Source organism: the organism of the source record quoted next, unplaced genomic scaffold, assembly GCF_019419815.1.
Source record: "Pyrus x bretschneideri cultivar Hongxiangsu unplaced genomic scaffold, Pyrus_bretschneideri_v1 Contig2, whole genome shotgun sequence".
NCBI lineage: Eukaryota > Viridiplantae > Streptophyta > Magnoliopsida > Rosales > Rosaceae > Pyrus > Pyrus x bretschneideri.
Genome location: NW_025999501.1, coordinates 9,281,574 through 9,309,102, shown reverse-complemented (window position 1 = coordinate 9,309,102; position 27,529 = coordinate 9,281,574). Strand labels below are relative to the sequence as shown.

General features: G+C 38.3%; 2 protein-coding genes and 1 pseudogene across 2 annotated transcripts; 1 reads left to right on the top strand and 2 right to left on the bottom strand.

The window, feature by feature from the left end:
* The first annotated feature begins 157 nt into the window (after positions 1 to 157).
* On the top strand, positions 158 to 4,229 carry LOC103955317 (nuclear envelope-associated protein 2). Its single transcript, XM_048583458.1, has 6 exons — positions 158 to 553; positions 937 to 1,281; positions 2,010 to 2,117; positions 3,046 to 3,507; positions 3,600 to 3,701; positions 3,824 to 4,229. The coding sequence occupies exons 2-6, from the start codon at positions 1,057 to 1,059 to the stop codon at positions 3,986 to 3,988; spliced, it is 1,062 nt and encodes a 353-aa protein (XP_048439415.1). The 5' UTR covers positions 158 to 553; positions 937 to 1,056; the 3' UTR covers positions 3,989 to 4,229.
* Positions 4,230 to 4,546: 317 nt separating this feature from the next.
* LOC103955318 (uncharacterized protein PB18E9.04c-like) lies at positions 4,547 to 7,990 on the bottom strand. Its single transcript, XM_009367192.3, has 4 exons — positions 7,570 to 7,990; positions 5,850 to 7,301; positions 5,216 to 5,393; positions 4,547 to 5,139 (listed from the first exon to the last, which is right to left on the bottom strand). Exons 1-4 carry the CDS (start codon positions 7,634 to 7,636, stop codon positions 4,947 to 4,949), a joined length of 1,890 nt encoding a protein of 629 aa, XP_009365467.2. The 5' UTR covers positions 7,637 to 7,990; the 3' UTR covers positions 4,547 to 4,946.
* Positions 7,991 to 12,430: 4,440 nt separating this feature from the next.
* Positions 12,431 to 27,465, bottom strand: LOC103955319 (annotated as a pseudogene).
* Positions 27,466 to 27,529: the final 64 nt, after the last annotated feature.

Here is a 27,529-nt window from a genome sequence, read left to right as displayed (position 1 = left end):
CGTAGGATTCCTTCTCCGTTCATTGGATGAAACAGAGTACTCGGGTCTCGTCTCTCTGTCTGTCTCTGTCATTTGTTTGGGAAGAAGACAGAGAGATTCTCAAGTGGGTTTTTGCTCACTCACACTTGGTCTGACTCGGCCACCTGGTATCCCTCTCTCCTCTCTCTCTCTCTCCTCTCTCTCTCTCTAGAAAAACACGTTCTTTGTGAACTCTTATGTTGTTGATGTTTGCTGAGATTGTTGGATCTGTTTTGGGGATTTTCAGGGTGTGTTTTGGAGACCCATTTGCATGCAGAGGATAGGAAGTGGTTAAATTATTTGTTAATTATCAAAAAGATTAGAACTTTTTCACGGTTTTGATTTAAAGTTGATTTTTTTTTTTGGAAATTGGATTTGTGGGTCAGTCACGAACTCAAATTTGCTTCAACCTTTTGAATTTCGGGTTAATTGTTTATTAATTAATTAATTAATTTTTTCTGAATAAATTTAGAGATGAAGGTATTCAAGTTGGAGACTCTGAGTTCAGATTTCTTCAAATTCAGTAGACCCAATTGTTAGCCCTCTCTCTCCTCTCTTTCTCTCTCTTAATCTCAATAATATTTCTCTCTCTTAAATTCAATATTATTTATTAGTTGAAGTTGACCATATTTTGCATGATTAATTTGGTTGATGGTGAGAGGAGGTGTATTATTTGCATGGTTAAATCTTTTATTTAGAAAAGTATATGTGCAGTTTTCTTGGACTTGATTAGCTTAAGAAAATGATGCTGGTTGAACTTTCTTATTTTAATTCAACTTTCATTTTTTGAAGCTAAATACGTGAAACCATTTATGGTGCTTTTAAAGCTACAATTTTTTTAATTTAATCAGTTTTTAAAATTCTAAATTTCTTGGAGGCCATAAAAATTTAATGCACATCTGCTTCTTTCACGTGCAGCTTTGAAGAAGAAGATAACTTCTTTCACTGCAAGGACTTTAGACCTCTGATCTTCTGCCCTTCACGCAATCTACATCTTCACCGTCAATCTCACTTGGGTGAGATTGTTTTTTCGGATTTATGGCGTCGATTTCGGAGAAATCACTGCCTTTGTCACCTTCCTCGTCTTCCTCATCACTGTCATCGATGTCGGTCCACGAATTTGATCCGTTGCTAAAAGATTTGGATGAGAGGAAGCAGAGTTTTCGCCGGAATGTGGTGTCGTTGGCATCGGAGTTAAAGGATGTCCGGAGTCGGTTAGCTTCTCATGAGCGATCATTTGTTAAAGAAACCCTCACAAGACAGGCATGTTGTTGTTTTTGTTGATTTTAAGCTTCTTTTTGTGTTTTATATGACATGTTTTCAGTCTTGAAATAAGTCATATTTTCTTGGGAAGTGATTATGCACTCACATTTTTCTCTTTTCTAAACGCCCTTGTTTAGGAGGTGTATTTAATTAGGAATTTGAGAGATTTTAATGGATTTATAAATCTATAGATTTTTATAGAGTTTAACTGATTTGTAGGGATTCTATGTAAAATTTTGATTTGATTCAATTCCCTCGAAATTTCATGGGAAGATGTGAAATTTATGGATGTTTAAAATACACTATAAATTCTCTCAAATTCTTCAACTTTTCCAAGTTCTTTAAATTCAAATTTTAATTGAATACATCTGGAATGTTATAAACTTCTTTAAAATTCTAATTGAATACATCCGGATTTCTAAAGATTTTAATAAATTATCTTAAAATCCTGATTGAATACACATTGAATTTTAAAGAATCACTTCAAATCCTAATTGAATACCCCTAGATTCATTAAAAGAATTAAAATCCCTCAAAATCCCGATTGAATAGACCTCCGTTTTGGCCTTTAGATTGAATAAATCAAACAAGAATCAATTCTCGAAAATAAAAGAGTCGGAAATAAACAGGACTCGCAGAAAATGAAAAAGAGTGCGGAAATCATTTCCCTTTTTGTTTCGGTGTTTTCGAATTGTTGGGTCATTCGGGTTTGTTTGTACTAATTACAGGAAGCAGAGACAAGGGCTAAAAACTTGGAAGAGGAGATTAGCGTAATGCAGAAGAGATTGCAACAGAGAAATCAGCAGCTTGAGGCCTCAGCATCTACGGCCGAGAAGGTCCCACTCACTTCCTAGTTCTTGATCATGCATAATTTTGGATTAGCTTTTAATTGTTTGGCTAATTAAGGACATGATTGACTAATTATGATTGTCTTTCCTGAGTTGATTATTTCGTTTCTACTGCATCTTGTTGTTTTGAAGTCGTCAAAAAAGCCGGACATGTTATCATTGAGGATGCCTTTTGGCTTTGCCTCTTTGTTTTTGGCGGAGCCCATAGGAGAAAAGGTCACCTTAGTTTGGTGACCGTTTCGTTTTTAGTCTTCTTTAGCTGATTTCCTTACTGTTTTTCCAATAGAAGTCTTCAGTTTCCATGCCAACACATTGAATAATTCAGCCTGCGTAAAACGATAGAATTTCATTCAGTACTTAGTAAATCGGCTAATTTCTTTCTCGAGCCTCTGCATATATACGTGTAGGCAGGCGCATAATGGTTGCATTTATAAACAGAACACATCGACATAACATGTAACTGTTGTTCTGAAAGCAGAAATCCAATCTCAATTTTTTATTTAATGTCTGACTGACGTACAATATATTTTTATGTATTTAATTTAACTAGACATTAAGAAGTAGAGAGTACCAACCTAAGATGTTCGAAGCTTATTTGCATCTTACTATCTTTGTTTTGTGAAGTTTTGAGTTGGCTTGTCACCATTGTTTATTAGCTATAAAGAGCTTCGTCAAACAGATTTGGAAAATAGTTGCAGTATGAAAATTTATAAGTTTACCTTGATGATTCTGTGACCGATAGCTGAGTCATATATTTGTATCTTGGAACATATCCGTTGGCTATTGTCTTTGAACACCGCATCAATTTATTAGCTATCAAGATAACTACTTGCATTTCATAGTTTTTGGTAGTTAGGGATGTGAACTTAATTGTTGGATACATTTCCCTGACTATAATGTTATTAACGGAGTGCAGTACCTTACGGAAGTGGATGGTCTGAGATTGCAGCTTTCAGCCACTCAAGCAACTGCCGATATTAGTGCTGCATCAGCTCAATCGGCACAGCTTCAGTGTTTAGCGCTTTTGAAGGAAATAGATGAAAAGAACTGCTCATTAAAAGAGCAAGATGATCGTGTAATTAGACTAGGAGAGCAATTAGATAATCTGCAGAAGGATCTTAAGGCAAGAGAGTTTTCCCAGAAGCAACTGAAAGATGAAGTTTTGAGAGTTGAGAATGACATTATGCAAGCTGTTGCGAAAGCAGGGGTGAACAAGGATTGCGAGCTGAGGAAAATATTAGATGAGGTTTCTCCGAAGAATATTGAAAAGATTAATAAGCTTTTAGTTGTTAAGGATGAAGAAATAGCAAAACTGAAAGATGAAATCAGGGTAATGTCAGCTCATTGGAAGCTCAAAACTAAGGAGTTTGAATCACAGGTACATTCATCATATCCTTCTTTTTCTCTGTTTTTTGTATAAAGTCCTCGTTAGTAGATTTCTAATGAAGTTCATCCTTTTTTCTGGAACAGTTGGAGAAACAACGGCGAGTTGATCAGGAACTGAAAAAGAGGGTATTGAAATTAGAGTTTTGTCTCCAGGAAGCTCGTGCTCAAACACGAAAGCTTCAAAGGGTAATCATTAGTTTTTTCTTGCTACTCTGTCAACTTCAAATAAAATTCTCAATTGGTGGTTAATTGCTCTTGCCATTATATTTGGGACTAGCTTGACCTTTGAAATATATTCGTTGTGGCAGATGGGTGAACGAAGAGACAAGGCTCTGAAAGAGCTCAGAGATCAGTTACAACGGGGTGGCGGTGGAGCTGCAGCTGCTGAAAGACACAATTTTTGGGAAACCTCCGGTTTCAAAATCATGATGTCTATGTCCATGTTAGTCTTGGTGGCGTTCGCGAATAGATAAATAGTTGCAGTATCAAGTCCTGCTGTTATGTATAAAGAACATGAACGAAACTTTAGTTTTAGTCAAGGAATTAGGAATAGCTGCATAGGCCACAGTTGTAGAGGTTATCGTTATGTAGCATAGCAGAGAATGCAATTTTGTTGTTCTCGTTAAAACCACATTACTTTATGAATATCGAATTTGAATCTATGTATGACATTGTGGCTACCATACCTGCCGGTGTTGTATTGGATTTGTTGTATCCTTGTTCTCTCAACTCTACGGAGTTTAACCTTCACCCGCAAATTTGATGGTTCAGTCATATCAAAATTTGAACGCCTTAATTTGATGGTTCAGTCATGTCAAAATTTGCAGGAAGGTTCTGTGAATTTGAATACCATAAATTTTACTCCTCTTGTAAGTCACAACTGTGCTATTTTAAAATCTAATGTGGTGCAAGTCCAACAGGTGCTCTGATGTTCATAGCTTTCCGTCTTTGAGGCGAAAACTTGAGAGCTTTCTGTGATGTTACAATCAAGATTCAGGTAAATGATAATGTAATGAAATGTATAACACAGATTAGTGAATTTTACTCCGATAAATAGCAGAATTTTCTGTTCATGCAACTTTATCAATATCTGAAGCAATCTGAAGTTTAATTCTACTAGGAAGAGCTCAGTACGCAGAACTACAATACCCAACTATAAGGTATACAGAATCACAAATCTCTACGGCACACTCCACCTCAGACTCAGAGTAAAATTGTTGTTTCTAACAGCCCGGGTTTACATGTCGAAAAGCTTACCTCCACTTCACCCAGAGCAACTCTGCATCCCCCACCTAATGCAAGACAGTACCTATCATGTTTCCTCTAGCTTCTAAGCTTGCATACGTAGTTATGTACAACCGCGATTAGTGATGAGAAAACAAGTTTATGTGGAATCTGACCACCCATTAAGTTCATGGAGAAGTTCCATTTTCACATGTTAAGAAAAAAATTTCTTGTAACTAAGGTTGCTACGAAAAAGATGCAACCAAAAGACGGTTGCAAGCTAGCTGAAGCGGATGTTGTTGTTGTGTTGAAACCGGGAGGGGTGTAGGGCCCAAGTTCTGGCATGGTTCCTGAATTAGCCGGGTTGCTTGAGTTCAAAACCGAAGGCGGAGTACCAGAGCTGCAAGTAGAGGTGAGATTAGTAATGGACTTGGAAATGTAGTATATGGAGTCGTGAGATAGAACATTATACATACCCTAAAACACCTTCCCCAGGTGGTGGAAATGTTGTGATTGCTGGCGGTGGAGTTGTTGATGTTGGTGGTGGAATTGTTGACGTTGGTGGTGGAATTGTTGATGTTGGTGGTGGATTTGTTGATGCCGGATTCGGAGTTGGTGTTGAGGATGATGATGCATAAATGCAGGAACCAGTGCCTGTTCAAAAATTCATTAGTCTCACATGTAGATATTCTAAACTACTATAATTTATGGAGAGGGAATTCGAACTAGGGCATAAGAGGTCGGACACACTGCCTTAATCAACTGGTTTAACCAATATCTGCAAAGTCTAAGGCCTCTTTGAGATTGCTTTGGATAACCAAACTGAATCTTACTACGTTTGGCACAAAAAACTTAAAAGCGAATTTCAGTCGTGGAACCGCATTCTGAACAAGCACTTGCATGTGCTCCTTTAGGAAGCATCGCCAAGTACGTTTCTAGGAAACACTTCCAAGTACTTTTATTTTTTAATAAAAACTTATGCATACTTATAATAAAAATATTAAAAGTGCTTCCTACATAAGCACTTCCTAACGAGCCTAAGTGTATGTCTAGCATATATAAAATCACATGGAAGAAACAAAAGTACTAATGAATGAAATACTTTCTTACTTGGATTAGCACTAACTATTGTGGCAGCCCCTCCAAAGTCACAGCTAGTTGACACAGGATTCTTCTGATAGTAGCTGTTGAAGGCAAAGGAGGCATGATTTTGCAGAGAAATTGGATTGTAGCAGCTCCCACTCTGCTGGATCTGTGAGCAATCTGCGCCTCCCATTCCACATGCATAATCCAAAGCTGCCTGAAGTGCTGCTTGTGGTGCTCCACTCTTTGCCACACACCAATTCTGCCCTGGAACTGCAGGAGCGTTAGTTGTTGCAGGAGGTGTGACCGGATTCGTGACAGGTGTTGTTGTGGAGGGAACACCTCCAGTTGGCGGCGGGTAAGTTGTCGCAGGGTTAGTTATTGGTGGAGTTGTGGCTGGATTGGTAACTGGCACTGATGAACTCACAGGGTTTGAAGGTGGAAGAATGATGGGTGTGGTGGAGGGAACTTCCACAGGCGCAGCGGGGTTAACCGGAGTTACTGTTACCGGGTTTGTAGCCGGGACAGTGACAATGGTTGGGGAAGAGGTGTATGGAGAAGTTGTAGGTACTGCTGGTGTTGTTGGATTTGTAGGGAAGATTGTTGGTGAGCCATATGCATCATGTGACGTTGTTTTCGGGTGGGGATCGCTTAGGATTTCTCTTCTAGAAGAAGGAAGGATCTGTTCCTCTTCCCTCTTGAGCTCTTTTTGTGCAAAATCTTCCATGGAATCCACTTCTGCGTATAACCCTACTAGCCTACTTGTAATCCGAGTCTCGCTTTCTAAAGCTTTTGAAACCTTATCTGTGAACTCAGCCACTTCAGTTGCGCTGGGAGCTGCTGGACTCTTGATTGTCAAAACCATGGGGACGGCTTTACAAGGAAGAACAGAATGAGCAAGGCTGGCTTTTTCGATCATTGACTGAACAAACCTATCTCCCATGTTCAATTCTCCGCCGATATTGGCTTCTACAATGACAGAAGATCTCTCTTCATTAAAAAAACTACAGATCCTGTGCAGGTCTTTTCCATTTCCTCTTCTCAAATTCTCAAGAAATGGCAGAGAAAATGCTACCGAGACCTTAATTCTTCGGTCGAAAGGAAGACTAGTGAGGACCTTGTGTAGGGCTTTGAGGTTGGATAAAACCCTAGGTAGCCTAGATTTTCTTGTATGATCACTGCCACCAATTGCTATGATGCTTTTGATGTCTGCTTTTGAGAAGAAGGGCATTATGTGGGTTTTCAGCCATGGTTTTGAGGAAGATTTGGAGCTCATCAGATTTTCAACCTGCCTCTCATTCAAGTAGAGATCAACAGCTACGCCGGTTTTGGACAGAGTGCTTAAAACCCTAGGATCTTCGACAAAGACTCGAATCTGAGACGGCTTGATCTTGTTCTGCTTCAGGAATGATATTGTTCTGCCTGGTGATGAAGTTGTAGTGTTTCCACTTGCATGATATGAAAACCCCACCAGAGTTCCTGTATTTTGTGAGGGGAAAAAAAATGACAAACTTCAAACTACTTGTAACTGATAGTTTTAGCTGTAACGGGTTGAAACCCAGTTTTAACTACTCAAGAACTAATCAGAAGATGAAATGCAATTCCAAAATTCAAATATGTTACTATGAAGTTCGTCGAAACGGAATCTGATAAGTGATATTTCGAGTAAGTCTGTGCACAATCTTCTTCCGTCCGAAGAAATGATATATCGAAACAACGAGTCAAAAAGTAAAAATGTATTACTTACCTGATGAACAACAAGAGAGGAGAGACAGGAAGAAAAGGAAGAAGCACTTAGAAGCTGCAATTGCCATGGTTTTGCAAGGTGTTTATGGGAATCAAGCGAAAGAGCAAATCAGATTTTTAACGTGATTCATAAACGTCTTTACTGAAAACGCTAACGAGCGAGAAAACATATGCGCTAATAAGTTAGAGAAGATGCGGTTGCTTTTAAAAACATTGCACGTAAAATTGTAGTGAATTTAAACTACTTGGAGAGAGGAAAGTGTTTGAAGATAAGGGAGTGAGGAGAGAAAGTGGCAAAAATAAGAAAGTGGGGAAAAAGAAAGGGTGAGGAGTGAGTTGTAACGGTAAAGAAAATAAGTTTGCTTTGTGACCAATTGCTGTGAGATGAGGAGAATGATATGGTGGGGTTGGAAAACATTGTCTACAAAAACAGTAGAAAGAATCAAATGGTGATGCTTTGTGCTTCTTTTTCTTTTCCCAAAGAGAAGATATGGGACGTGAGGAGATCTGGATATAAAGTCGGTATTAACAAGGGAGGTGGATTTCTGCCCTTTCATTTTCATACTTTTCACATGCTCTTCTAAGATGTGTGGTCACGATTAAACCACGTTAATATTTTATATTCCTATTATTTTTGTTTTATTATTTCTATATTCTTATTACTTTTTGTTTTATTATTTCTATAAAAAATTAATATAAAATATTGACGTGACTTAACTGTGATCACACAAACAAAATGGCATGGAGAGAGTATGGAAATGAGAGGGTAGACAATCCACCTCCATTAACAAGTAGCAAAAACATATGCACTACGCACATGCCATGGAGAAATTTTTCAGTGTGACCAGCATAAGAGGTGGTACACCGCGTGTTGCTATACAAATAGTAGGATATGTATGTTAAAAAATTAATAACATAAAAAATAAAATTTCTCACTACTTACATAAAAACACGTAGTATACCACTCGTGTTTCCGTTAGAATGAAAATTTCCTCCATGTCATTAATGTAAAATACACACACACATCCTAAGCATAGAATACTATACCTATAGATTATGACATAACATTCCCACTAGGAATTCAATCTTTCTTTTTATCTAGGGGGATGAAATTAAGATTAAGATTAATTAAGATCACCATGATGATTAATGTTGTTCGCAATAATAAGAAACTTTAATGGAAATGCTCTCGAAATAGCACTATTACTGTAGTACTAAGTGGTATTTCTGAAATTCGAACTTAAAACCTCTCACTTGCAAGTGAAAATGAATATTACTAGACTAGACTCTATTACTAAGTGACGTTTATATATATAGCTTTGAATTGAATAACATGGTTGCAATAAGAGAGAATAGGTGTGTGAAAATCGTCATTCCCTTTTGTGTCAATATTGTCCCGTTATATCAACAACAAATGACTCGAAATTGTCTTTATATGACCTAAAAACAATATCAATGTTTTTATTTATTATTATTAAGGGAAGATGAGAGCGAAAAACTATTGCAGTAATTAAAAGAAGGTAAATTTCGAACTTTAAAGAACATGAATGAAAACTCAACATCCTATCTATTAGAATATTGAACCGCATAAAAAACCAGTATCAGTATGTTGCTAATACTTTTGATATTGTGGATTCACTACATTAGTAGTGTTATTTGAGAACATAACTATCTTTACTATTGTTATTTGAAAGCTATCCCAAAATTCCAACGATGTGATTTGATGAATTAAAAAATGCTAGTACTAGATCAGCATCCAACAGCTAGCCTGTACTAAAGGATTGTAAAAGATTTCAGATTTGTTTTGGTTGGACCATGTTAAAGGTAGAGATGCACAAAAGTCAATTTTGCTTAGATAAGTGAAACCCAAAAATAAAAAGGAAGTTTTAAGGAAAAATTTACGGTACTGTTCATCTTAATGAAAAATTATATTTTTACATTAAAAAATTAATAATGGTACTATTTATTTTATCCTTTATTTTATCCTTATCATTAAAACTTAAAATTTTCAAGTACCTTTTATTAGTTTTTTTAAATAAAAAACTATCGAATATTAGTTAAGATCATCTCTCAAAGCATAACTCTTTATTTTAATCTTTGATAATGAAAATTGATACAAACAGTCCCTAAGTTTGTGATCATTTCTTAAAAAATTTATCAATATCCTCGTTAAATTATTATGTGAGCAACCATGTGATCAGGGACGGATCTACTAAGGGGGACCACCCAGAAGCTCACAAAAAGGACTATTGAAACCTCCAAGGACCACCCAAGTCTGGGCTGTGGTGGTGGAAAACAGCTGCCATGGTTGTCGATGCACTGCTCGTTCTGTTGCAGGAGGAGAAAGAAGATGACTTTATGGGTTTTAAAATGACTTGAAATGACTTGGCCAAAACGCACCGTTTTGAGCCAAGCCAATAAAAAAAAATTTAAAAGCATTGTCCTGCATTTCATTGTGATTGGACATCCTCTAGACTCCACGTGATGGGCTTTTGTATCATTCCAAAGTACAAAACAATTTAATAAACTTTTAACTTTTGAAAAAAACAAAAAAAAAAAAACTTTTAACTTACCCTCCTCATCGTTGTCCTTCTTGTTTACTACTGCCTATTGGGCTTGTATCTTTCTTGGCATTACGGATTAGCCTCTTGGTTTGCAAACGTCTTCCATTCTTCGTTTTGATGCCAAAACCCTAATTAGGGTTATGCAAGTTTTTCTTGGGAAGCCTGGTTTATTTATTAGTTCATGTTGTGAGAACTTGTCACTCAAGTGATCAACATAGTGTTTATCTATGTAAATCTCAAGAGTTTTGATAGTTTTGCATTCACGACAAGAATTATACATTATGTAGTTGTCCTCATTTTTTATTTTGGTAGACAAATAAAAGGGATTATCCTCGAAATATTCGAGATGAGGTCCGAAGAGCATATATATTGATGGAGCCTTTTAGAGCTAAAGATCATGATTTTCCATTCACATTCAAAAAATATTCCAAAAAACCACCTAGGAACTCCTAAGTGCTGCCTAGCCTTCCGCCTAGCCCGCCTAGGCGCCCCTAGCTCCAGACCAATTTTTCGAAACGACCCAAAATTAGGGCGGGTCTTCACCGCCTAGGGCCTAGGTGCTGCCTAGGTTGATTTTTAGAACACTGATTGGGACCACCCTATGTTAAAATCCTGGATCCGCCACTGCATGTGACCACCCTTTTTCAGGGTATTTTTGTCAAACCAATCCCTAACGAGGATATTGACAAATTTTTATGAAATGACCAAAATGATTTGCGATGGACAAACTCAAAAACCTTATCAGAGATCAAAATAAAGAGTTATGTCAATCTTGTAGACTATTTTTGCTAAAAAACCAAATAAAAAATTAATGGATAAATATCAGTAAAGGGTGAAGAAAAGCTATTGGAGAGGAAAGTATTCCGGAGATTAGGCCTAGAATCCCACGTCTAGGTGTCGGCCTTTTCTTCTTGGATAATTGTTTCTGGCTTTCTTGCATGTGATCTTGTATTTGGTTAGTGAGCATGACGTGGAGCAAAATCTCGAGTGGAGTTGGTGTTTTTAAGCCTCTCTATCTCTTGCATCGTGTAAGAATCAAATGATAAATCACCGACTAGACGGTAGAATTCTTCTTAACTGCGAACTAAGCATTCCACATTAGGACGTCAAAAAAAGTGTACACTTTGATGCAACAGAACCACAATTTTGTGCCTGTAACAGCCTGTTAAGGATGAGTGAAAGTTACCAAAAAAGATGCAGGGTATCATATTCTCAAATCCATGATATCGACACAAGATTCCACTGCCTTGCATAGATTCACTAGGTAAAAATCACAAATGGCCTTGTCATTATGTATATTTACCTTCCACGTGGCGGATTCAAGAAATTTTCCTATCAAGGGCAAGATGTAGTCCAACCACACACTGCTTTTCCCCTTCTTCCCCTACCGATGGATCAGAATCCTCTCCTAAGCAAATGGTGAGGATTCTCTTGACCAGACTCGTTCAAATTTTATTCAACGGCTACAAACAGAGAGCTACTCTAAAAGTTATAATAATTGTAACCGTTAGATAAAATTTGAACAGCACGATGAGCCTAATCAGGAGGATCCTCATCATTTACTTAGGAGAGGATCCTGATCCCCTACCGATAACCATTTTAGTAGACTTTTATTAAACATCTTGCACTCGTAGCAGTTATATTGCGTTCATAAAAGCTTAGGAATAACAAAAGTAGCAAAAAGGGCGGGCAAAGGCAATAGCCTTCACTAGCCCTAATGCGGATCTGCCCCTATGCGGCACGCACATGGACGTCAAGCTGTACAAAATGACGGAACTTCGAATATTTGCGTTCTAAAATTAGTTACAAAAGTAACACACATCAATAAAATCGATGAAAAATGCCTAACGTGAGAAATTATGGCAAATTACACGAGTGATTTGTGACTTTTACACATCATTTGTGACCTTTCACCTAACCAAAGATCACAAACGAAATAGGAACAGTGTAAAAAAGTAGCCACAAGCTTTATGATATGATTATCTGCTGCTACTAATTAGGGTTTTGAATTCAACAAATACCATTAGAGCCACCACCTTTCCGCGGGATAGAATTGCAATGTGAGTGGGGGCAAGCTCCCATGTGGAATAATCTGTAGTGCTTTTCTTAGCAGTACTTAAATTTTCAAAAGTAATGAATCAAAAAGCAGCTTCTCTGACTAGGTCATCAGCGGAAAGCAGAGAGAGGGAGGGAGTCATACAATCACCCCTTTATTAATTTCAGGGAGAAAAGGAGTTTAGACAGAATATTTTCTTTGTGGATTTGTCTGGTTGCTCATAAAGTATGCTAAAAAAACTATTGCAATTTGAAAGGAAGATATTCTACATTTAATTCGATCTAAAATACGTAGTTAGGGGTTCGAACTCGGGTGCAAAACGGAGCACATCCTCTCTAATCAATGTGGCTACGCCCACACCTGCAAAAACTATTGCGTTGATGTTATCTGAACCCTACAGCTTCACTACATATTTACAACATTTCTACTCACTAGAAGCATAAATATTCAGTTTCTAACCTACACTATAGCATCTTGTCATTCCTAGTTGTAACTTAAATGCCAGGAGGATCAACAAACAAGTGACTGAAAGAGGGATCAACAAACAAGTGCTTCTCTGGCTGACTGATACTTGCCAAGACGCTTCTTCAACGAGCGCAAATCCCTCTCGTCCTTTGAACTACGTTCCTATAACAGGATGAATCATAACCAAAGTCATTTCTTTTCAGGATGCATTGTTTTGATAAGGATTCGAACTAAAATCGATCACTGTTAGCAATTTTACCCCATTGGAGTTGTCATTATCGCAAACGTTAACTACAGCAGTAAGAAGTTTCCTTAAAGTGATTGAGAAAAACTTACAAATGATTTCTTTAGCAGTAGTATATCCACCAGGTATGTCAACCATAGTACATTTGTTCTGGGGAAACTGTCAAAAAAAAAAAAACAATTAATAATGATTCAGCACTAATAAAAAGCTTAAGCAAACAAGTTTTCTTACCACAGCAATCGGTCTGTCAAAATTACAGAAAAAAATGGACGATCAAAGTTCAATCTTCACAAGAAGATATTCAAGCGGGTATCAAAGTATTCCACTTCGCTTTTCAATTTTCACCATGTTCTCTCAGATGCTCCACATGATATTATATTCGATATCTCCCAGCAGTCCTCTGTTACCTTCTTCATCTTCCGGTATGTTTCTGACTGCAAATGATTAACGATCTATTATTTTGTACAAGAAAACATACATTTGCTGACACAACTCTAGATTCAATTCCTTACTCGTATATCTCCCTTTTGACCCTTAAAGAGTTCAGGATACGAAGATAGGTCTACAAAGAGTACGTCATCCCCTACGCATATTTGATGTTTGTTAAGCATGCTACATCAACCGTAAATGTATCCTCTACCATATCGAACACATTACAAAGTTCAATCAAATAATTTACCGGTACTGGTTCTTGATGTTGTGCTAGGATAGCACCAAACTAAATGGAACCAACTCAAGCTAACCCATAGGAAATTTATCAAATGAAAATGCAAGAACAAAATATAAAAGACACCAAGATTTTAACGAGGTTCCTCAACAGTCAGTGTAACTGGAGTACGTCCTCGGAGCAGTAGGAGCTCACCCAATAATCCACTATCAACCAAATGGGAGTTTACAAAGTGTTGACAATCTCACAACTCAAAAGCCCAATACACCCAATAGCTCACACACACCAAAGAAACAAATAGAGAAAGAAATATAAAGAATAATTTCTTCTCTATACATATAGCTCAAAGCTATTACAACAACAATTACTTTGGTTGATGATTACCAATCAAATGAAGCAACAACTTCTTCTTCTGTTTTAGGCTCTCTGCAACTCTCCCTTGCTCTCTGCAAAAATGAGCTCTTTCTTCTCTCTTGTTTTCTTCAAACCGAAATAAGCTCTCACTTTTCTTTTTGCTTCAAAGGCAACTCTTTTTCTATTGAACCAACACCCACGGGTGTTGAAGAGAACAAAAAACCTTTTCCCTTTTTTCCTCCCCAAAACAAGGAAAGGTGTTGTCCACCTTCTTTTTTTAGGTTTGTTTAGCCGAAAGGTCTTTTGGACACTTGTCCACTTGGCCACATACTCCAACAATCTTCACCTTGGCCAAGTTCCGAAAGACGCCATGATAAGCAAAAATGCTTCAAAAAACTCCTACTGCTCAACGCCTTCTTTATATAGGCAAAATGTGAGCCAAGTTCAAGCAATGAATAAACTTGGCTACACCAACAACCTTAGTCAACATATCAGCGGGGTTGTCTTTAGTTGGAATCTTCTGGAGAATGATCTCCCCTTCACCAACTACTTCACGAACAAAGTGATAACGCACATCTATGTGTTTGGTCCTCGCATGATGAACCTGATACTTAGCCAAATAAATGGCACTCTGACTATCACAATGCACCTCCACCTGCTTCTGATCAACCCCCAAATCTCTAATCAGTCCATGTATCCAAATGGCCTCCTTTATAGCTTCAGCAACTGCCATATATTCAGCCTCTGTAGTAGACAAGGCAACAGATGACTGCAAAATGGACCTCCAACAAACTGGCCCTTTAGCCATAGTAAACACATAGCCTGTAGTAGACTTCCTTCCATCCAGATCACCTGCATAATCTGAATCAACATAACCAACAGCAAAATGACTAATACCAGAGTCATCCCTCTCAAAGCATAAACCAACATCTTGAGTACCATGGAGATACCTCAATATCCACTTAGCTGCTTGCCAGTGCTCTTTACCAGAATTATGCATATATCGACTCACCATGCCAACTGCATGAGCAATATCTGGTCTAGAGCATACCATTGCATACATCAAACTACCAACCAAATTTGCATATGGTATATTTTTCATTTGCAGCTTCTCCTTATCAGCTTTAGGACATTGTAGATAACTCAATTTAAAATAAGGAGCCAAAGGGGTACTAACCGATTTAGTTGAATCATGAACTCCAAACTTCCGAATCAACTTCTCAAGGTATTGTCTTTGATTCAAACAAACCAAACCCTTCTCTCTGTCTCTAGTGATCTCCATGCCAAGGATCTTCTTTGCTTCACCAAGATCCTTCATCTCGAACTCATTCTTCATTTGATTCTTCAATTTCTCAATCTCTTCAACATTCTTTGAGGCAATCAACATATCATCAACATATATCAACAAATAAATGAAAGACCCATCTTGCAACTTCTTGAAGTACACACAATGATCATATTGACTTCTAGAATAATTTTGGCCTCTCATAAATTTATCAAACCTCAAATACCATTGTCTTGAAGATTGCTTCAAGCCATAAAGTGATTTCTTCAACTTGCAAAACAAATTCTCTTTCCCTTTCACTTTATACCCATCCGGTTGACACATATAGATCTCTTCATTCAAATCACCATGTAGGAAAGCCGTCTTTACATCGAGTTGCACAAGCTCAAGATCATATTGTGCAACAAGAGCTAACATAATGCAAATTGAGGAGTGCTTCACAACTGGAGAAAAAATTTCATTGTAGTCAATGCCTTCCTTTTGTGCATACCCTTTAGCAACTAATCTTGCTTTGAATCTTACATTGCTTTTCTCATCAGCATTTTCCTTCTTGGTATACACCCATTTACAACCAATAGCTTTCTTACCCTTAGGCAATTTAGCTAACTCTCAAGTCTTGTTCTTCAAGAGAGAATTCATCTCATCACCCATGACATTGCACCACTTCTCCTTTTCCTCACTCTCAATGGCTTCCTCAAAATTGGATGGAATCTCATCAGTGATAATAAGAAGAGCAAAAGCAACATAGTCACTATACCGAGCTGGCTTGGTAATTTGTCTTTTTCCTCTGTTCTTGGCAATAGACTCTTGAGGTGAAACTTGCTCTTCAACTTGAATAGAATCTTCAAGTTCAACTTCTTCAACATCCTCATAGTCTCCCACTTCTTCACTTGTAGTGGCTTCGACGTCAGCGGAAATAGGATTTGAAGTACTAGAGGCAACTTTCTCAAGCTCCACCTGTTGGACATCTTTCACATTCTTTTCAGAGTCTCTGAACATATTTTCTTCATCAAATGTCATATCTCTGCTGATTACAAGTTTCTTCATCTCCGGGCACCATAACCTGTAACCTTTGACACCACTACTAAAACCAAGAAAGATAGCCTTTTTGGCTCTAGGATTAAGTTTATTTTCAGTTACATGAAAATAAGCAGGTGAACCAAAAATACGAATATAGTCATAATCAGTAGAAGGTTTTCCAGTCCATACCTCCATTGGCGTCTTACCCTGAACAGCAGCTGAGGGTAATCGGTTGATGATGTGACATGCATAAGTAACTGCCTCTGCCCAAAACGACTTGCTCAAACCCGACTGAGACAACATGCATCTAACCTTCTTAAGCAAGGTTCGATTCAATCTTTCTGCAACTCCATTTTGTTGTGGAGTTCCCCGGACACTAAAATGTCTCACAATCCCTTCCTCTTTGCAAACTTTAAAGAAAGGGTCAGATGTGTATTCACCACCATTATCCGATCTCAAAATCTTAATCTTTCTCCCAGTCTGGTTCTCAACCATTTTCTTCCAACCCAAGAAAATGCTCAACACCTCACTCTTGTGCTTCATAGTGTAGACCCAAGACCTTCTTGAATAATCATCAACAAAGGTCACGAACCAATGTCTACCACTCAAAGAGGGAGTCTTTGTAAGACCCCAAACATCCGAATGCACATAATCAAGAATGCCCTTCGTCTGATGTACAGCAGTACCAAACTTCACTCTAGTTTGCTTCCCCAAGACACAATGCTCACAGAAATCAAGCTTACAAGTCGTGGCACCTTCTAGAAGACCTTGTTTCACAAGCCCTTGTAGAACTTTCTCACCGGCATAGCCTAATCTCATATGCCACAATCTAGTAGTATCAGAATCGGATGTGCCCATATTTTCTGAGACTACAGATGCTTCACCTGTCACAGTGCTTCCTTGCAATAAATACAAATGGCCACATCGAGGAGCTTTCATCACAACAAGTGCACCATAAGTCACCTTCAATGTCTGCCCATCTGAATGAAACCTGAAGCCCTTGGCTTCCAAAGTTTCCAAAGAAATAAGATTTTTCTTCAAATTCGGTACATACCGAACACCTGTCAACTCTTTAACCATGTCATCATGCAACTTCAAACGAACTGTACCAATCCCTTTTGTTGTGCAAGGATTGTCATCTCCCATGAACACAACACCGTCATCAAACTCTTTCAAGCTTGAAAACCAATCCTTGTGAGGAGTCATATGATGAGTACAACCCGTATCCAACACCCACTTAGTAGCACAATCAAATGATGAGGAAATGGTTAAAGCAAAATCAGAAAAATCTGTTCCAACTTCAGCAACATTAGCTTCAGAACTTTCTTTACCTTTGGTCTTCAATTTAGGACAATCTTTCTTCCAATGGCCCTTATTACGACAAAAGGCACATAAATCCCTTTCCAAAGGTTTTCTACCTTTAGAGTTTCTTCTAGGTCGAGACTGTGATTTTTTCCTACTAGAAGATGATCTTCTCTCTGATGATCTACCTCTAACAAATAAAGCTTCCGAGGTGCTATCATGATTTTTATCTCTATGCCTCATTTCATAATTCATCAAGGCATTTGACACATCTTCAAATTTCACAGTTTCTTTACCATGCATAATAGTGGTAACAAAATGCTCATAAGAGTCCGGCAAGGAATTCAACAATATTAAGGCCTTATCTTCATCCTTAATATCCTCATCTAAATTTAACAAGTCGGCAATCAACTTATTAAAAGCATCAAGGTGTCCAATCATTTTTGTACCTTCTTTGTATTGGAAGCGGTAGAGCTTTTTCTTCAAGTGTAGCCGGTTCTCTGCACTCTTCGTCATATACTTGTCTTCCAATTTTTGCCACAACACACTGGCCAATGTCTCCCGCATCACAAAATACTTCTGAGTTTTTGCAAGGCACAACCGAATTGAAGAGCAAGCCCACAAATTTAATTTCTCCCATTCCGGCTTCGACATAGCTTCCGGCTTCTCTCCCAAAGCGGCAAGTAGATCTTGTTGAGCCAACACATCTTTGACCTCACATTGCCACATCCCAAAGTTGTTTGTGCCATCAAACTTTTCAACTTCGAACTTTGCATTTTGCACCGTAGTTCTTGCAAATCCGGAGCTGCTTCCAAAAGGATTCTCATCTTGCCCGTCTAACATTTTTGGCAATTAGACAGTACCCAAGAGCAACCAGTGCTTTGATACCAATTGTTGTGCTAGGATAACACCAAACTAAATGGAACCAACTCAAGCTAACCCACAAGAAATTTATCAAATGAAAATGCAAGAACAAAATATAAAAGACACCAAGATTTTAACGAGGTTCCTCAACAGTCAGTGTAACTGGAGTACGTCCTCGGAGCAGTAAGAGCTCACCCAATAATCCACTATCAACCAAATGGGAGTTTACAAAGTGTTGACAATCTCACAACCCAAAAGCCCAATACACCCAATAGCTCTCACACACCAAAGAAACAAATAGAGAAAGAAATATAAAGAATAATTTCTTCTCTATACATATAGCTCAAAGCTATTACAACAACAATTACTTTGGTTGATGATTACCAATCAAATGAAGCAACAACTTCTTCTTCTGTTTTAGGCTCTCTGCAACTCTCCCTTGCTCTCTGCAAAAAGGAGCTCTTTCTTCTCTCTTGTTTTCTTCAAACCGAAATAAGCTCTCACTTTTCTTTTTGCTTCAAAGGCAACTCTTTTTCTATTGAACCAACACCCACGGGTGTTGAAGAGAACAAAAAACTTTTTCCCTTTTTTCCTCCCCAAAACAAGGAAAGGTGTTGTCCACCTTCTTTTTTTAGGTTTGTTTAGCCGAAAGGTCTTTTGGACACTTGTCCACTTGGCCACATACTCCAACACTTGAAAGACTGGAATCGATTATTGATACCACCAATCCAAATGATTGAATAAACATCTGTTTTCCCTCAAGAGTGAACTGCATTGTAACAGAATCATTTCGACTTAAAAGGATGTTTCCCCTGCACAAATGCATATTCCCAAGTCAGCAATTCCAGTGTCACTATGACAGAGCATAGACACAAAAATAACCATACCAGTGAAGATCACGGTGCTCAACTCATATGCAGCTTCAGCCACGGCAAGGGAAGCTGTAACCTGGAACGATTATGCAATCATTTAATAACAAATCAAAGCTTCAGGAATCACCTCTAGAATCCTGTTTTAATATATAATTTACCTGGACCAATCAACTCCGTGCTTCATCAATGTTCAGAAGTACAAAGCTTTCAAGATGTTCGCCACCATTTTCTAAAACAAACACGACATAGCACTGGATGCCAAATTGTGAGTTGCAATATAAACCTACGAAAGTAACATTAACCTCATATTTTTACTCTAGAAGATCACCAAATCTTATGAAAAATTACTCCGACGAATCAAAGTAGAGAAGGAAAAACCTGGTTATCTGGAAATGCCTTGGGGTGATCGTTTTCCGAACCACACTTTTCATCCCAGTACTCCCATTCTTTGATCAAGGCAGCATCGTAAGAACCTTGGCACACTCTCGCCCTGTGGGAGTTTCAGAATCAGATGACAGAAAGGCAACAAAATAAAAACCTTGCAACTGAAAGATCATTCAAGTAAACTAATAATAATTTCATTTTTCAAACCAAATCGCATTGTTCAATGTGTTCAAATGTTAGTCGTTTCAAAAGAAAGTCTATAGAGCTTACTGCATAATACAAATTTAATAGTCTTAAGCAGTTGTAAAAAGAAGAATTTAGAGTAAATACGTACTCTATTGTTTCGATAAATGTAGTGCAAGCATTTGGAGCATCACTATGATGTCCTCTTATGCAGTTAAGAGTGCAGGAAAGGATAACCTCTTCTAGCATTTCTTTAGATCTCGGAGCACGGTAACCACATTACGGTATCATTCAACAAAGCGACAGATCCCTTCACTAGAAACCATATTATTGAACTAAGTACCTTTTGCACCTCCCCTACCAGCCATGAAAGCTTCTCTAAATGTTCCTTCACCAATTTTGTTAATCTTTTCTAGGTCACTGTTTCAAGAAATGATCATCTTTTGTCAGCTTATGAAAGCAGGATCAAACTAAACATTATTAACAAAAAATCAAATTGTAAATGCATACACATTCCAAATAAGGAACTTACCAGTACGTAGAGAACACATCCCCAAATTATAAGGGAGCTGACTGGCCACATTGTTGTGCGGAAGCTTCAACAAGTGTGAGTGAAAAATAATAAACACTAGAAACTGACAACAGATAAATGAAACAATACCAACAAGAACACCAAGATTTATACTGGTTCGGCAATGCCTACATCCAGTTTGGAGACGACGGAGTATTCTACTATAATCAATGAGAACATACAATGGTGTTTCACTCAATTCCCCAAAGACCCGAATAACCCAAACTCACACACTTACAATAGGAAGAGAAAATATCGAATACAAAGCAAAACAATTTGAGAGGATTTTTTCTTTCTCTCTACCGAATGGTTTCTTGCTGTTTCTCTTCTGTGTCTCTATCTGGGCTGCTCCAGCTTCTTCTTATAGAACCGAATAAGATGACTTCTCAAGAGAACCAAAGGCCAAAGGTCTTCAGATGCCAATGCATTGAGCATCTGCTTTTGTTTGTCTACCACATGCAGCAGATGGCAACGCATGCCACCACAAAAGAACATCTGTTTTTGTTACTCTCCCACATGCTGTATGCCAACCCATGCCAACCCATGCCACTGCAAAAGTAGCAGAAACCAGATATTTATCAATTGTTTATTGTTTGAGCCAATAATCAACAATCTCCACCTTGGCTCATACCCTCTAAGTAGAACTCCAAATTAGTCGTCTCCCACTCCCCCATGGGGCAATCAACAAATTTTACAAATGCCAACCAAGTCTAAGCAGTGCTTAAACTTGAGCAACGAAATTGGCTTTGTTAACATATCCGCAGGATTGTTAGCGGTCCCAATCTTCTGAAGAAGAATATCTCCCTCGTCTATGATCTCACGAACAAAATGGAACCTCACGTCAATGTGTTTTGTACGTGCATGATGAACTTGATTCTTTGCTAAATGAATAGCACTCTGACTGTCGCAATGGACATCCACATGGTCTTGTTGAACCCCCAAGTCATCAAGCAACCCTTGAAGCCAGATGGCTTCCTTTATAGCTTCTGTTACAGCCATGTACTCCGCCTCAGTAGTCGACAATGCAACTGTAGATTGCAGACTCGACCTCTAACTTACCGGACCTCCAGCAATAGTGAATACAAAACCAGTAGTAGACCTACGCTTGTCTAAATCACTTGCGTAATTAGAATCCACATATCCAACAACACATTTACCAGTAATTTTATCCTGCTGGAATAATAAACCAACATCCACAGTACCTAGAATATACCGTAGAATCCATTTCACAACTTGCCAATGCCTTTTTCCTGGATTATGCATATATCTACTGACAATACTAACAGCTTATGAAATATCAGGCCTAGTACACACCATAGCATACATCAAACTACCAACAGCATTTGCATAAGGAATTTGAGCCATGTACTGTCTCTCCTCAACAGTTTTAGGAGACATAGAAGCACTAAGTTTGAAATGAAGGGCAAGAGGTATACTAACCGGTTTTGAATTTTCATTCATCCTGAAACGATGTAGTACCTTCTTCAAGTATTGCTTTTGACACAAACTAATCTTGCCCTTTGCTCTATCTCTTTCAATTTCCATACCTAGTATCTTCCGAGCTTCTCCCAAGTCCTTCATTTCAAATTCATTGCTCAGTTGAGTCTTCAACCTTTCAATCTCCACTTTGCTCTTACATGCTATAAGCATATCATCAACATATAAAAGTAGATAAATGAAGGTTCCATCTTGTAGTTTGCGAAAGTATACACAATGGTCATAGTGACTTCTTGTGTACTTTTGCCCAATCATAAACCGATCAAATCGCTTGTACCATTGCCTTGGAGACTGCTTCAAGCCGTACAATGTTTTTCTTAATTTGCAAACCCAATTTTCCTTTCCAGCAACTTTAAAACCTTCTGGCTGGGACATGTAAATCTCTTCCTCCAAATCACCATGTAAGAACGCAGTCTTGACATCAAGTTGGGCTAACTCAAGGTCAAACTGCATAACCAAAGCCAACAGAATACGAATAGAAGAATGTTTTACTACAGGAGAAAATACCTCATTGTAGTCAATGCCTTCTTTCTGAGAGTAACCTTTAGCCACCAATCTGGCTTTAAATCTTACATTATCTTTTCCCAAAGATTCCATCTTCTTGGCATACACCCATTTACAACCAATTTCTTTCTTCCCCTTCGGTAACTGCACCAGTTTCCAAGTCTCATTTTTATGAAGAGATTTCATCTCCTCATCCATAGATTTCTTCCACTCCTCGCACTCTGGACTTATGACAACTTCTTTGTATGCGGATGGAATGTCATCTTCAATAACGGGAAGTGCATACACCACAATATTAGTAAATCGAGCAGGCTTTCAAATTTCCCTTCTCGATCTTCTGGTTGCAATATAGTCTTGTTGCTATAGAGGCTCTTGTGTAGGTGCCTCTACTTCATCATCCACGTCTTCATCATCAGAATTAACTGTAGGGCTAGGGTTTGTAACATCGGACCTTACTGGGACAACTGGAGTCTTCAGTAACTCCACCTGCTTTGTGTTGCTCATGATCTTGGTTGCTTTAGTTTCACCTTCATGCTTGTTCCGATTAACCATACCAGCCTCATCAAAAGTCATATCTCTGCTTACAACAAATTTCTTCATATCTGGACACCAGAGTCGATATCCCTTCACGCAAGTGCTAAAGCCCATAAATAGAGCTTTCTTTGCTCTTGGATCCAACTTGCTTTCTCTGACATGATAGTAAGCAGGACAACCAAATATGTGTAAGAACTTGTAATCAGTACAAGGTTTATTAAACCATACCTCCATGGGCGTTTTGCCCTCGTTTGCAGCAGCTGGCAATCGATTAATGATATGGCTTGCATAAGTGATTGCCTCAGCCCAAAATGCCTTGCTTAAACCAGCATTAGATAACATGCACCAGACTTTCTCAAGCAACGTACGGTTCATGCGCTCCGCCACTTCATTTTGTTGTGGTGTCTCCTTAACCGTAAAGTGCCTCACGAAACCCTCATCTTGACAGACTTTTAAGAAATGATCAGACTTATATTCACCCCCATTGTCTGATCTGAGAGTCTTGATCTTTCGATTGCTTTGAGTTTCAATCATCTTTTTCCACTTCAGGAATATTTTCAAGACTTCATCTTTACGCTTCACGGTGTACACCCATATTCTTCTAGAGAAGTCATCAACAAAGGAGACAAAATAATGGCTACCTCCCCAAGATGCATTCTTGGAAGGTCCCCAAACATCAGTGTGAACATAATCAAGAATGTTTTTAGTGTGGTGAATAGCAGTGCCAAATTTTACCCTAGTTTGTTTACCAAACACACAATGCTCACAGAATTCCAATTTGCATGCCTTTGCACCTTTCAACAAGCCTTGCTTCACCAATCCTTGCAACGCTTTTTCACCAGCATGCCCTAGACGCATATGCCATAACCTTGTGGTGTCTGTGCTATCGTCAATAGCTTCGGTTATGGCTGCTCCACCAATAATTGTACTTCCCTGCAAGAAATACAAGTTATTTCGTCTTATACCTTTCATCACCACCAGTGCCCCGTACACAGCTTTAAGAACTCCACTCTTCATGGTGATCTTAAGACCCTTGGATTCCAAAGCTCCCAGAGAGATAAGGTTTTTCTTCATATCCGGTATATACCGAACATCACTTAATTCTCTGACTGTTCCATCATGCATCTTCAAACAGATTTTGCCTATCCCTTGTGTTTTGCAGGCATTATCATTACCCATCAAAACAACTCCATCATCCAGCTCCTCGAAGCTAGAAAACCATTCTCGAATTGGACATATATGATAAGTGCAACCTGAATCCAAAATTCACTCCTTGGAGTGACCATTAGTAGATGAACTAGCCAAAGCAAACTCGAGATCATTATCTCCTTGGTTTACAATATTTGCTTTAGGACCCGCTTTCTCCTTCTCTTTATTCTTCAATTTGGGGCAGTCTTTCTTCCAATGACCATTTTGGCGGCAAAAGGCACATTCATCTTTAGCAGGAAACTTCCCCCGTGACTTTGAACGAGATTTTCCCCGTTTCACATATTTTCTTTCCACTGTTCGACCCCTTGCAACAAGTGCCTCGGTTTATGAATTGTGAGTCTTTAGTTCCTTCTTTCGACACTCATGATTCACCAATGCCGCAGACACCTCATCAAGTTTCACCTCGGTTTTTCCATACAACAAAGTAGTTGTCAAATGATCATAATCATCAGGCAATGAATTTAACAAACATAATGCATTGTCCTCGTCAGGAATTTTCACATCAAGGTTTGCTAAATCAGCAAGTATTTTATTATAATCATTGAGGTGTTCATGCATAGAAATACCTGGACTATACTAAAAACGGAAGAGTCCTTTCTTCAGGAAGAGCCGATTTTCTGCGCTCTTGGTCATATACTTTTCCTCCAATTTTGTCCATAACTCCTTGGCAGAAGTTTCCTTCATATACGGGTATTTCAACTCCTTGTCAAGAAATGATCGAATAGCAGCACAAGCATGAAGATTAATTCGCGTCCACTGCTTGTCCTCAATATCTTCTGGTTTCTCTTCCAAAACCATATCCAACTCTTGTTGATACAAGACATCCATAACTTCACATTGCCACATACCAAAATTATTAGAGCCATTGAATTTATCAACCTCTAACCTTGTAGTAGCAATTTGGTGTCTGTTGGATGTAGGTGCCGACTCCTTCTTCTTCACAGGTTCACCTTCATCTCCAGCCATCTTCTTCGGCACTATTCACGGGAATGCAGCGCCAAGAAATTTTCCCCTTTTTTTTTCTTCACTCCCACGAAAAAAAACAAAGCCCTAGTCGAAAAACTGGGCTTTGATACCACTTGTTGTGCGGAAGCTTCAACAAGTGTGAGTGAAAAATAATAAACCCTAGAAACTGATAACAGATAAATGAAACAATATCAACAAGAACACCAAGATTTATACTGGTTCGGCAATGCCTACATCCAGTTTGGAGACGACGGAGTATTCTACTATAATCAATGAGAACATACAATGGTGTTTCACTCAATTTCCCAAAGACCCGAATAACCCAAGCTCACACACTTACAATAGGAAGAGAAAATATCGAATACAAAGCAAAACAATTTGAGAGGATTTTTTCTTTCTCTCTACCGAATGGTTTCTTGCTGTTTCTCTTCTGTGTCTCTATCTGGGCTGCTCCAGCTTCTTCTTATAGAACCGAATAAGATGACTTCTCAAGAGAACCAAAGGCCAAAGGTCTTCAGATGCCAACGCATTGAGCATCTGCTTTTGTTTGTCTACCACATGCAGCAGATGGCAACGCATGCCACCACAAAAGAACATCTGCTTTTGTTACTCTCCCACATGCTGTATGCCAACCCATGCCAACCCATGCCACTGCAAAAGTAGCAGAAACCAGATATTTATCAATTGTTTATTGTTTGAGCCAATAATCAACACACATAATCTTAATAGTGCACCAAATGGATCCAACTGTTTACTATCGGATGAAGATGATGCCAGAGAGAGTTTCTTTACAGAAGCTTTTATATCTTCACAACCATCATTGCGCGCATCGGCCATTGATTCTATGGTTCCATGCTCACGAACACAAAATTAATCCAGCCGAACTGAAGTCCAATATGCATTCTGTATGGGGCAAGCGAGAACTAAATTTAGAATAGTTTTGCGGGGTTTTCAAACTGGAAGATGTGAAATTCCTACCACCAACGGGTTCCAAAGACAAAGGTCGAATGGCTGAAGTTTGTAGTATCTTAGACAATGTGCTAGAAGGGACAAAAGTGAAATTGAACTTCTTGAATAACCATTTATCTAATGGTGAGCACAATTTGGGTAATGCAGCAGCATCCGCCGGGTTGCCGGCAACCCATGTAGTAGGTTTGGGAGAGGGGCTTTCCACCAACAAATCAAAGGCATCAACCTCTTGAAAGTATACCTTCGCTTCTTCGAATTTGTACTTTCCCTAGACATTCGGAATATTAAAAACAACATAAACAAATCAACGTTAAAATGCACTGATAGAGTAAATACAATTGAGGCATTGCAGTACCAGCAACACAAAGTTTTAGTAAGCAAGGGCGTGGACGAGGTATTTCATGAATAGCCTCATCAAGGCAGAAGCCTTGAGACGTGAGGCCCTAAATTTATTAATATATATAATACTTTGTAAAATAATATTCATTATCATCCAAAAGTGCATTTAACTCGCATCAAAAACAAGTTTAACCAAGCAATCAAATTAATCAACAATCAAACAAATAGAGTCAGACATCTAGATTCTTAAGTAAGTGCCTAATAATATGTTTACGAGAGTTTTGAGTAATATATGAGTGGGATAGGTAGTCTCAAAAAAGAGAAATAAAGATAATATAATGTTTCTTTTAAGAAAAAAATAATATAACATTTAAAGAACAATAAAAATAAAAAGACGTTTATCTTCTTTTTTCCTACTAGGCTATCATGAGAAAATAAGGAAAAGATTATCTGTGACGACCCGTTCTTAATTTTTTATGTAATTTTCTTCCTGAGTGTCTAAAACGACGATTATGCCCTTATTAGCAAAGTGGAACCTGACATGGACGTAGTTATTCGGCTTTTAATTTATTTTTCCTATTATCGTAATTAAATAGTACTCATTATTACGAATGTGTGAGCGCGAGTTAGGCCCGAATCGAATTTGTAACGAAAAAGTTACTCTTAGTTAAAGTGCGTTAACAACGGGTAGAATTGTACACGTGTGTGTTAATTATTTAGTGTTAGAATTACTGTTTTTGATAAGGTGAGCCGGATTGTGTAATTTTAAAGTGCACCAAATCTTATCACTTCTCTCTTTAAATTTGTCCCGTGACCTGCTCTCCTCACCAACCAATCAATCTCCTCATTTCTCTCACCCAATCAGACAGCTTCCATCTCTCTCTTTTGTCCAATCAGAAAACCCCTCTCTCTCTTCTTCGTTTCTCCTTCACGCCGAGACTCTCTCTTCCTTCTCTTTTCCAAAATCCGGCAAACGCGACAGCGGCAGAACTCTACCGGAGAAGAAGGAGGAATATTCTATTAGGCTAACGGAATATTCTGACGCCATTAGATATAACGGAATATTATGTCAAATCTGACGGAATATTCTCTGAGGATTCTACTATAGCGTG

Coding starts and splice junctions, on each gene's coding strand:
- LOC103955318 (XM_009367192.3), bottom strand. CDS start 7,636: ATGGCAATTGCAGCTTCTAAGTGCTTCTTCCTTTTCTTCCTGTCTCTC. Junction 7,302..7,569: donor CCTCTCTTGTTGTTCATCAG/GTAAGTAATACA, acceptor CACAAAATACAG/GAACTCTGGTGGGGTTTTCA. Junction 5,394..5,849: donor AATAGTTAGTGCTAATCCAA/GTAAGAAAGTAT, acceptor ATTTTTGAACAG/GCACTGGTTCCTGCATTTAT.
- LOC103955317 (XM_048583458.1), top strand. CDS start 1,057: ATGGCGTCGATTTCGGAGAAATCACTGCCTTTGTCACCTTCCTCGTCT. Junction 1,282..2,009: donor AAGAAACCCTCACAAGACAG/GCATGTTGTTGT, acceptor TACTAATTACAG/GAAGCAGAGACAAGGGCTAA. Junction 3,508..3,599: donor CTAAGGAGTTTGAATCACAG/GTACATTCATCA, acceptor TTTCTGGAACAG/TTGGAGAAACAACGGCGAGT.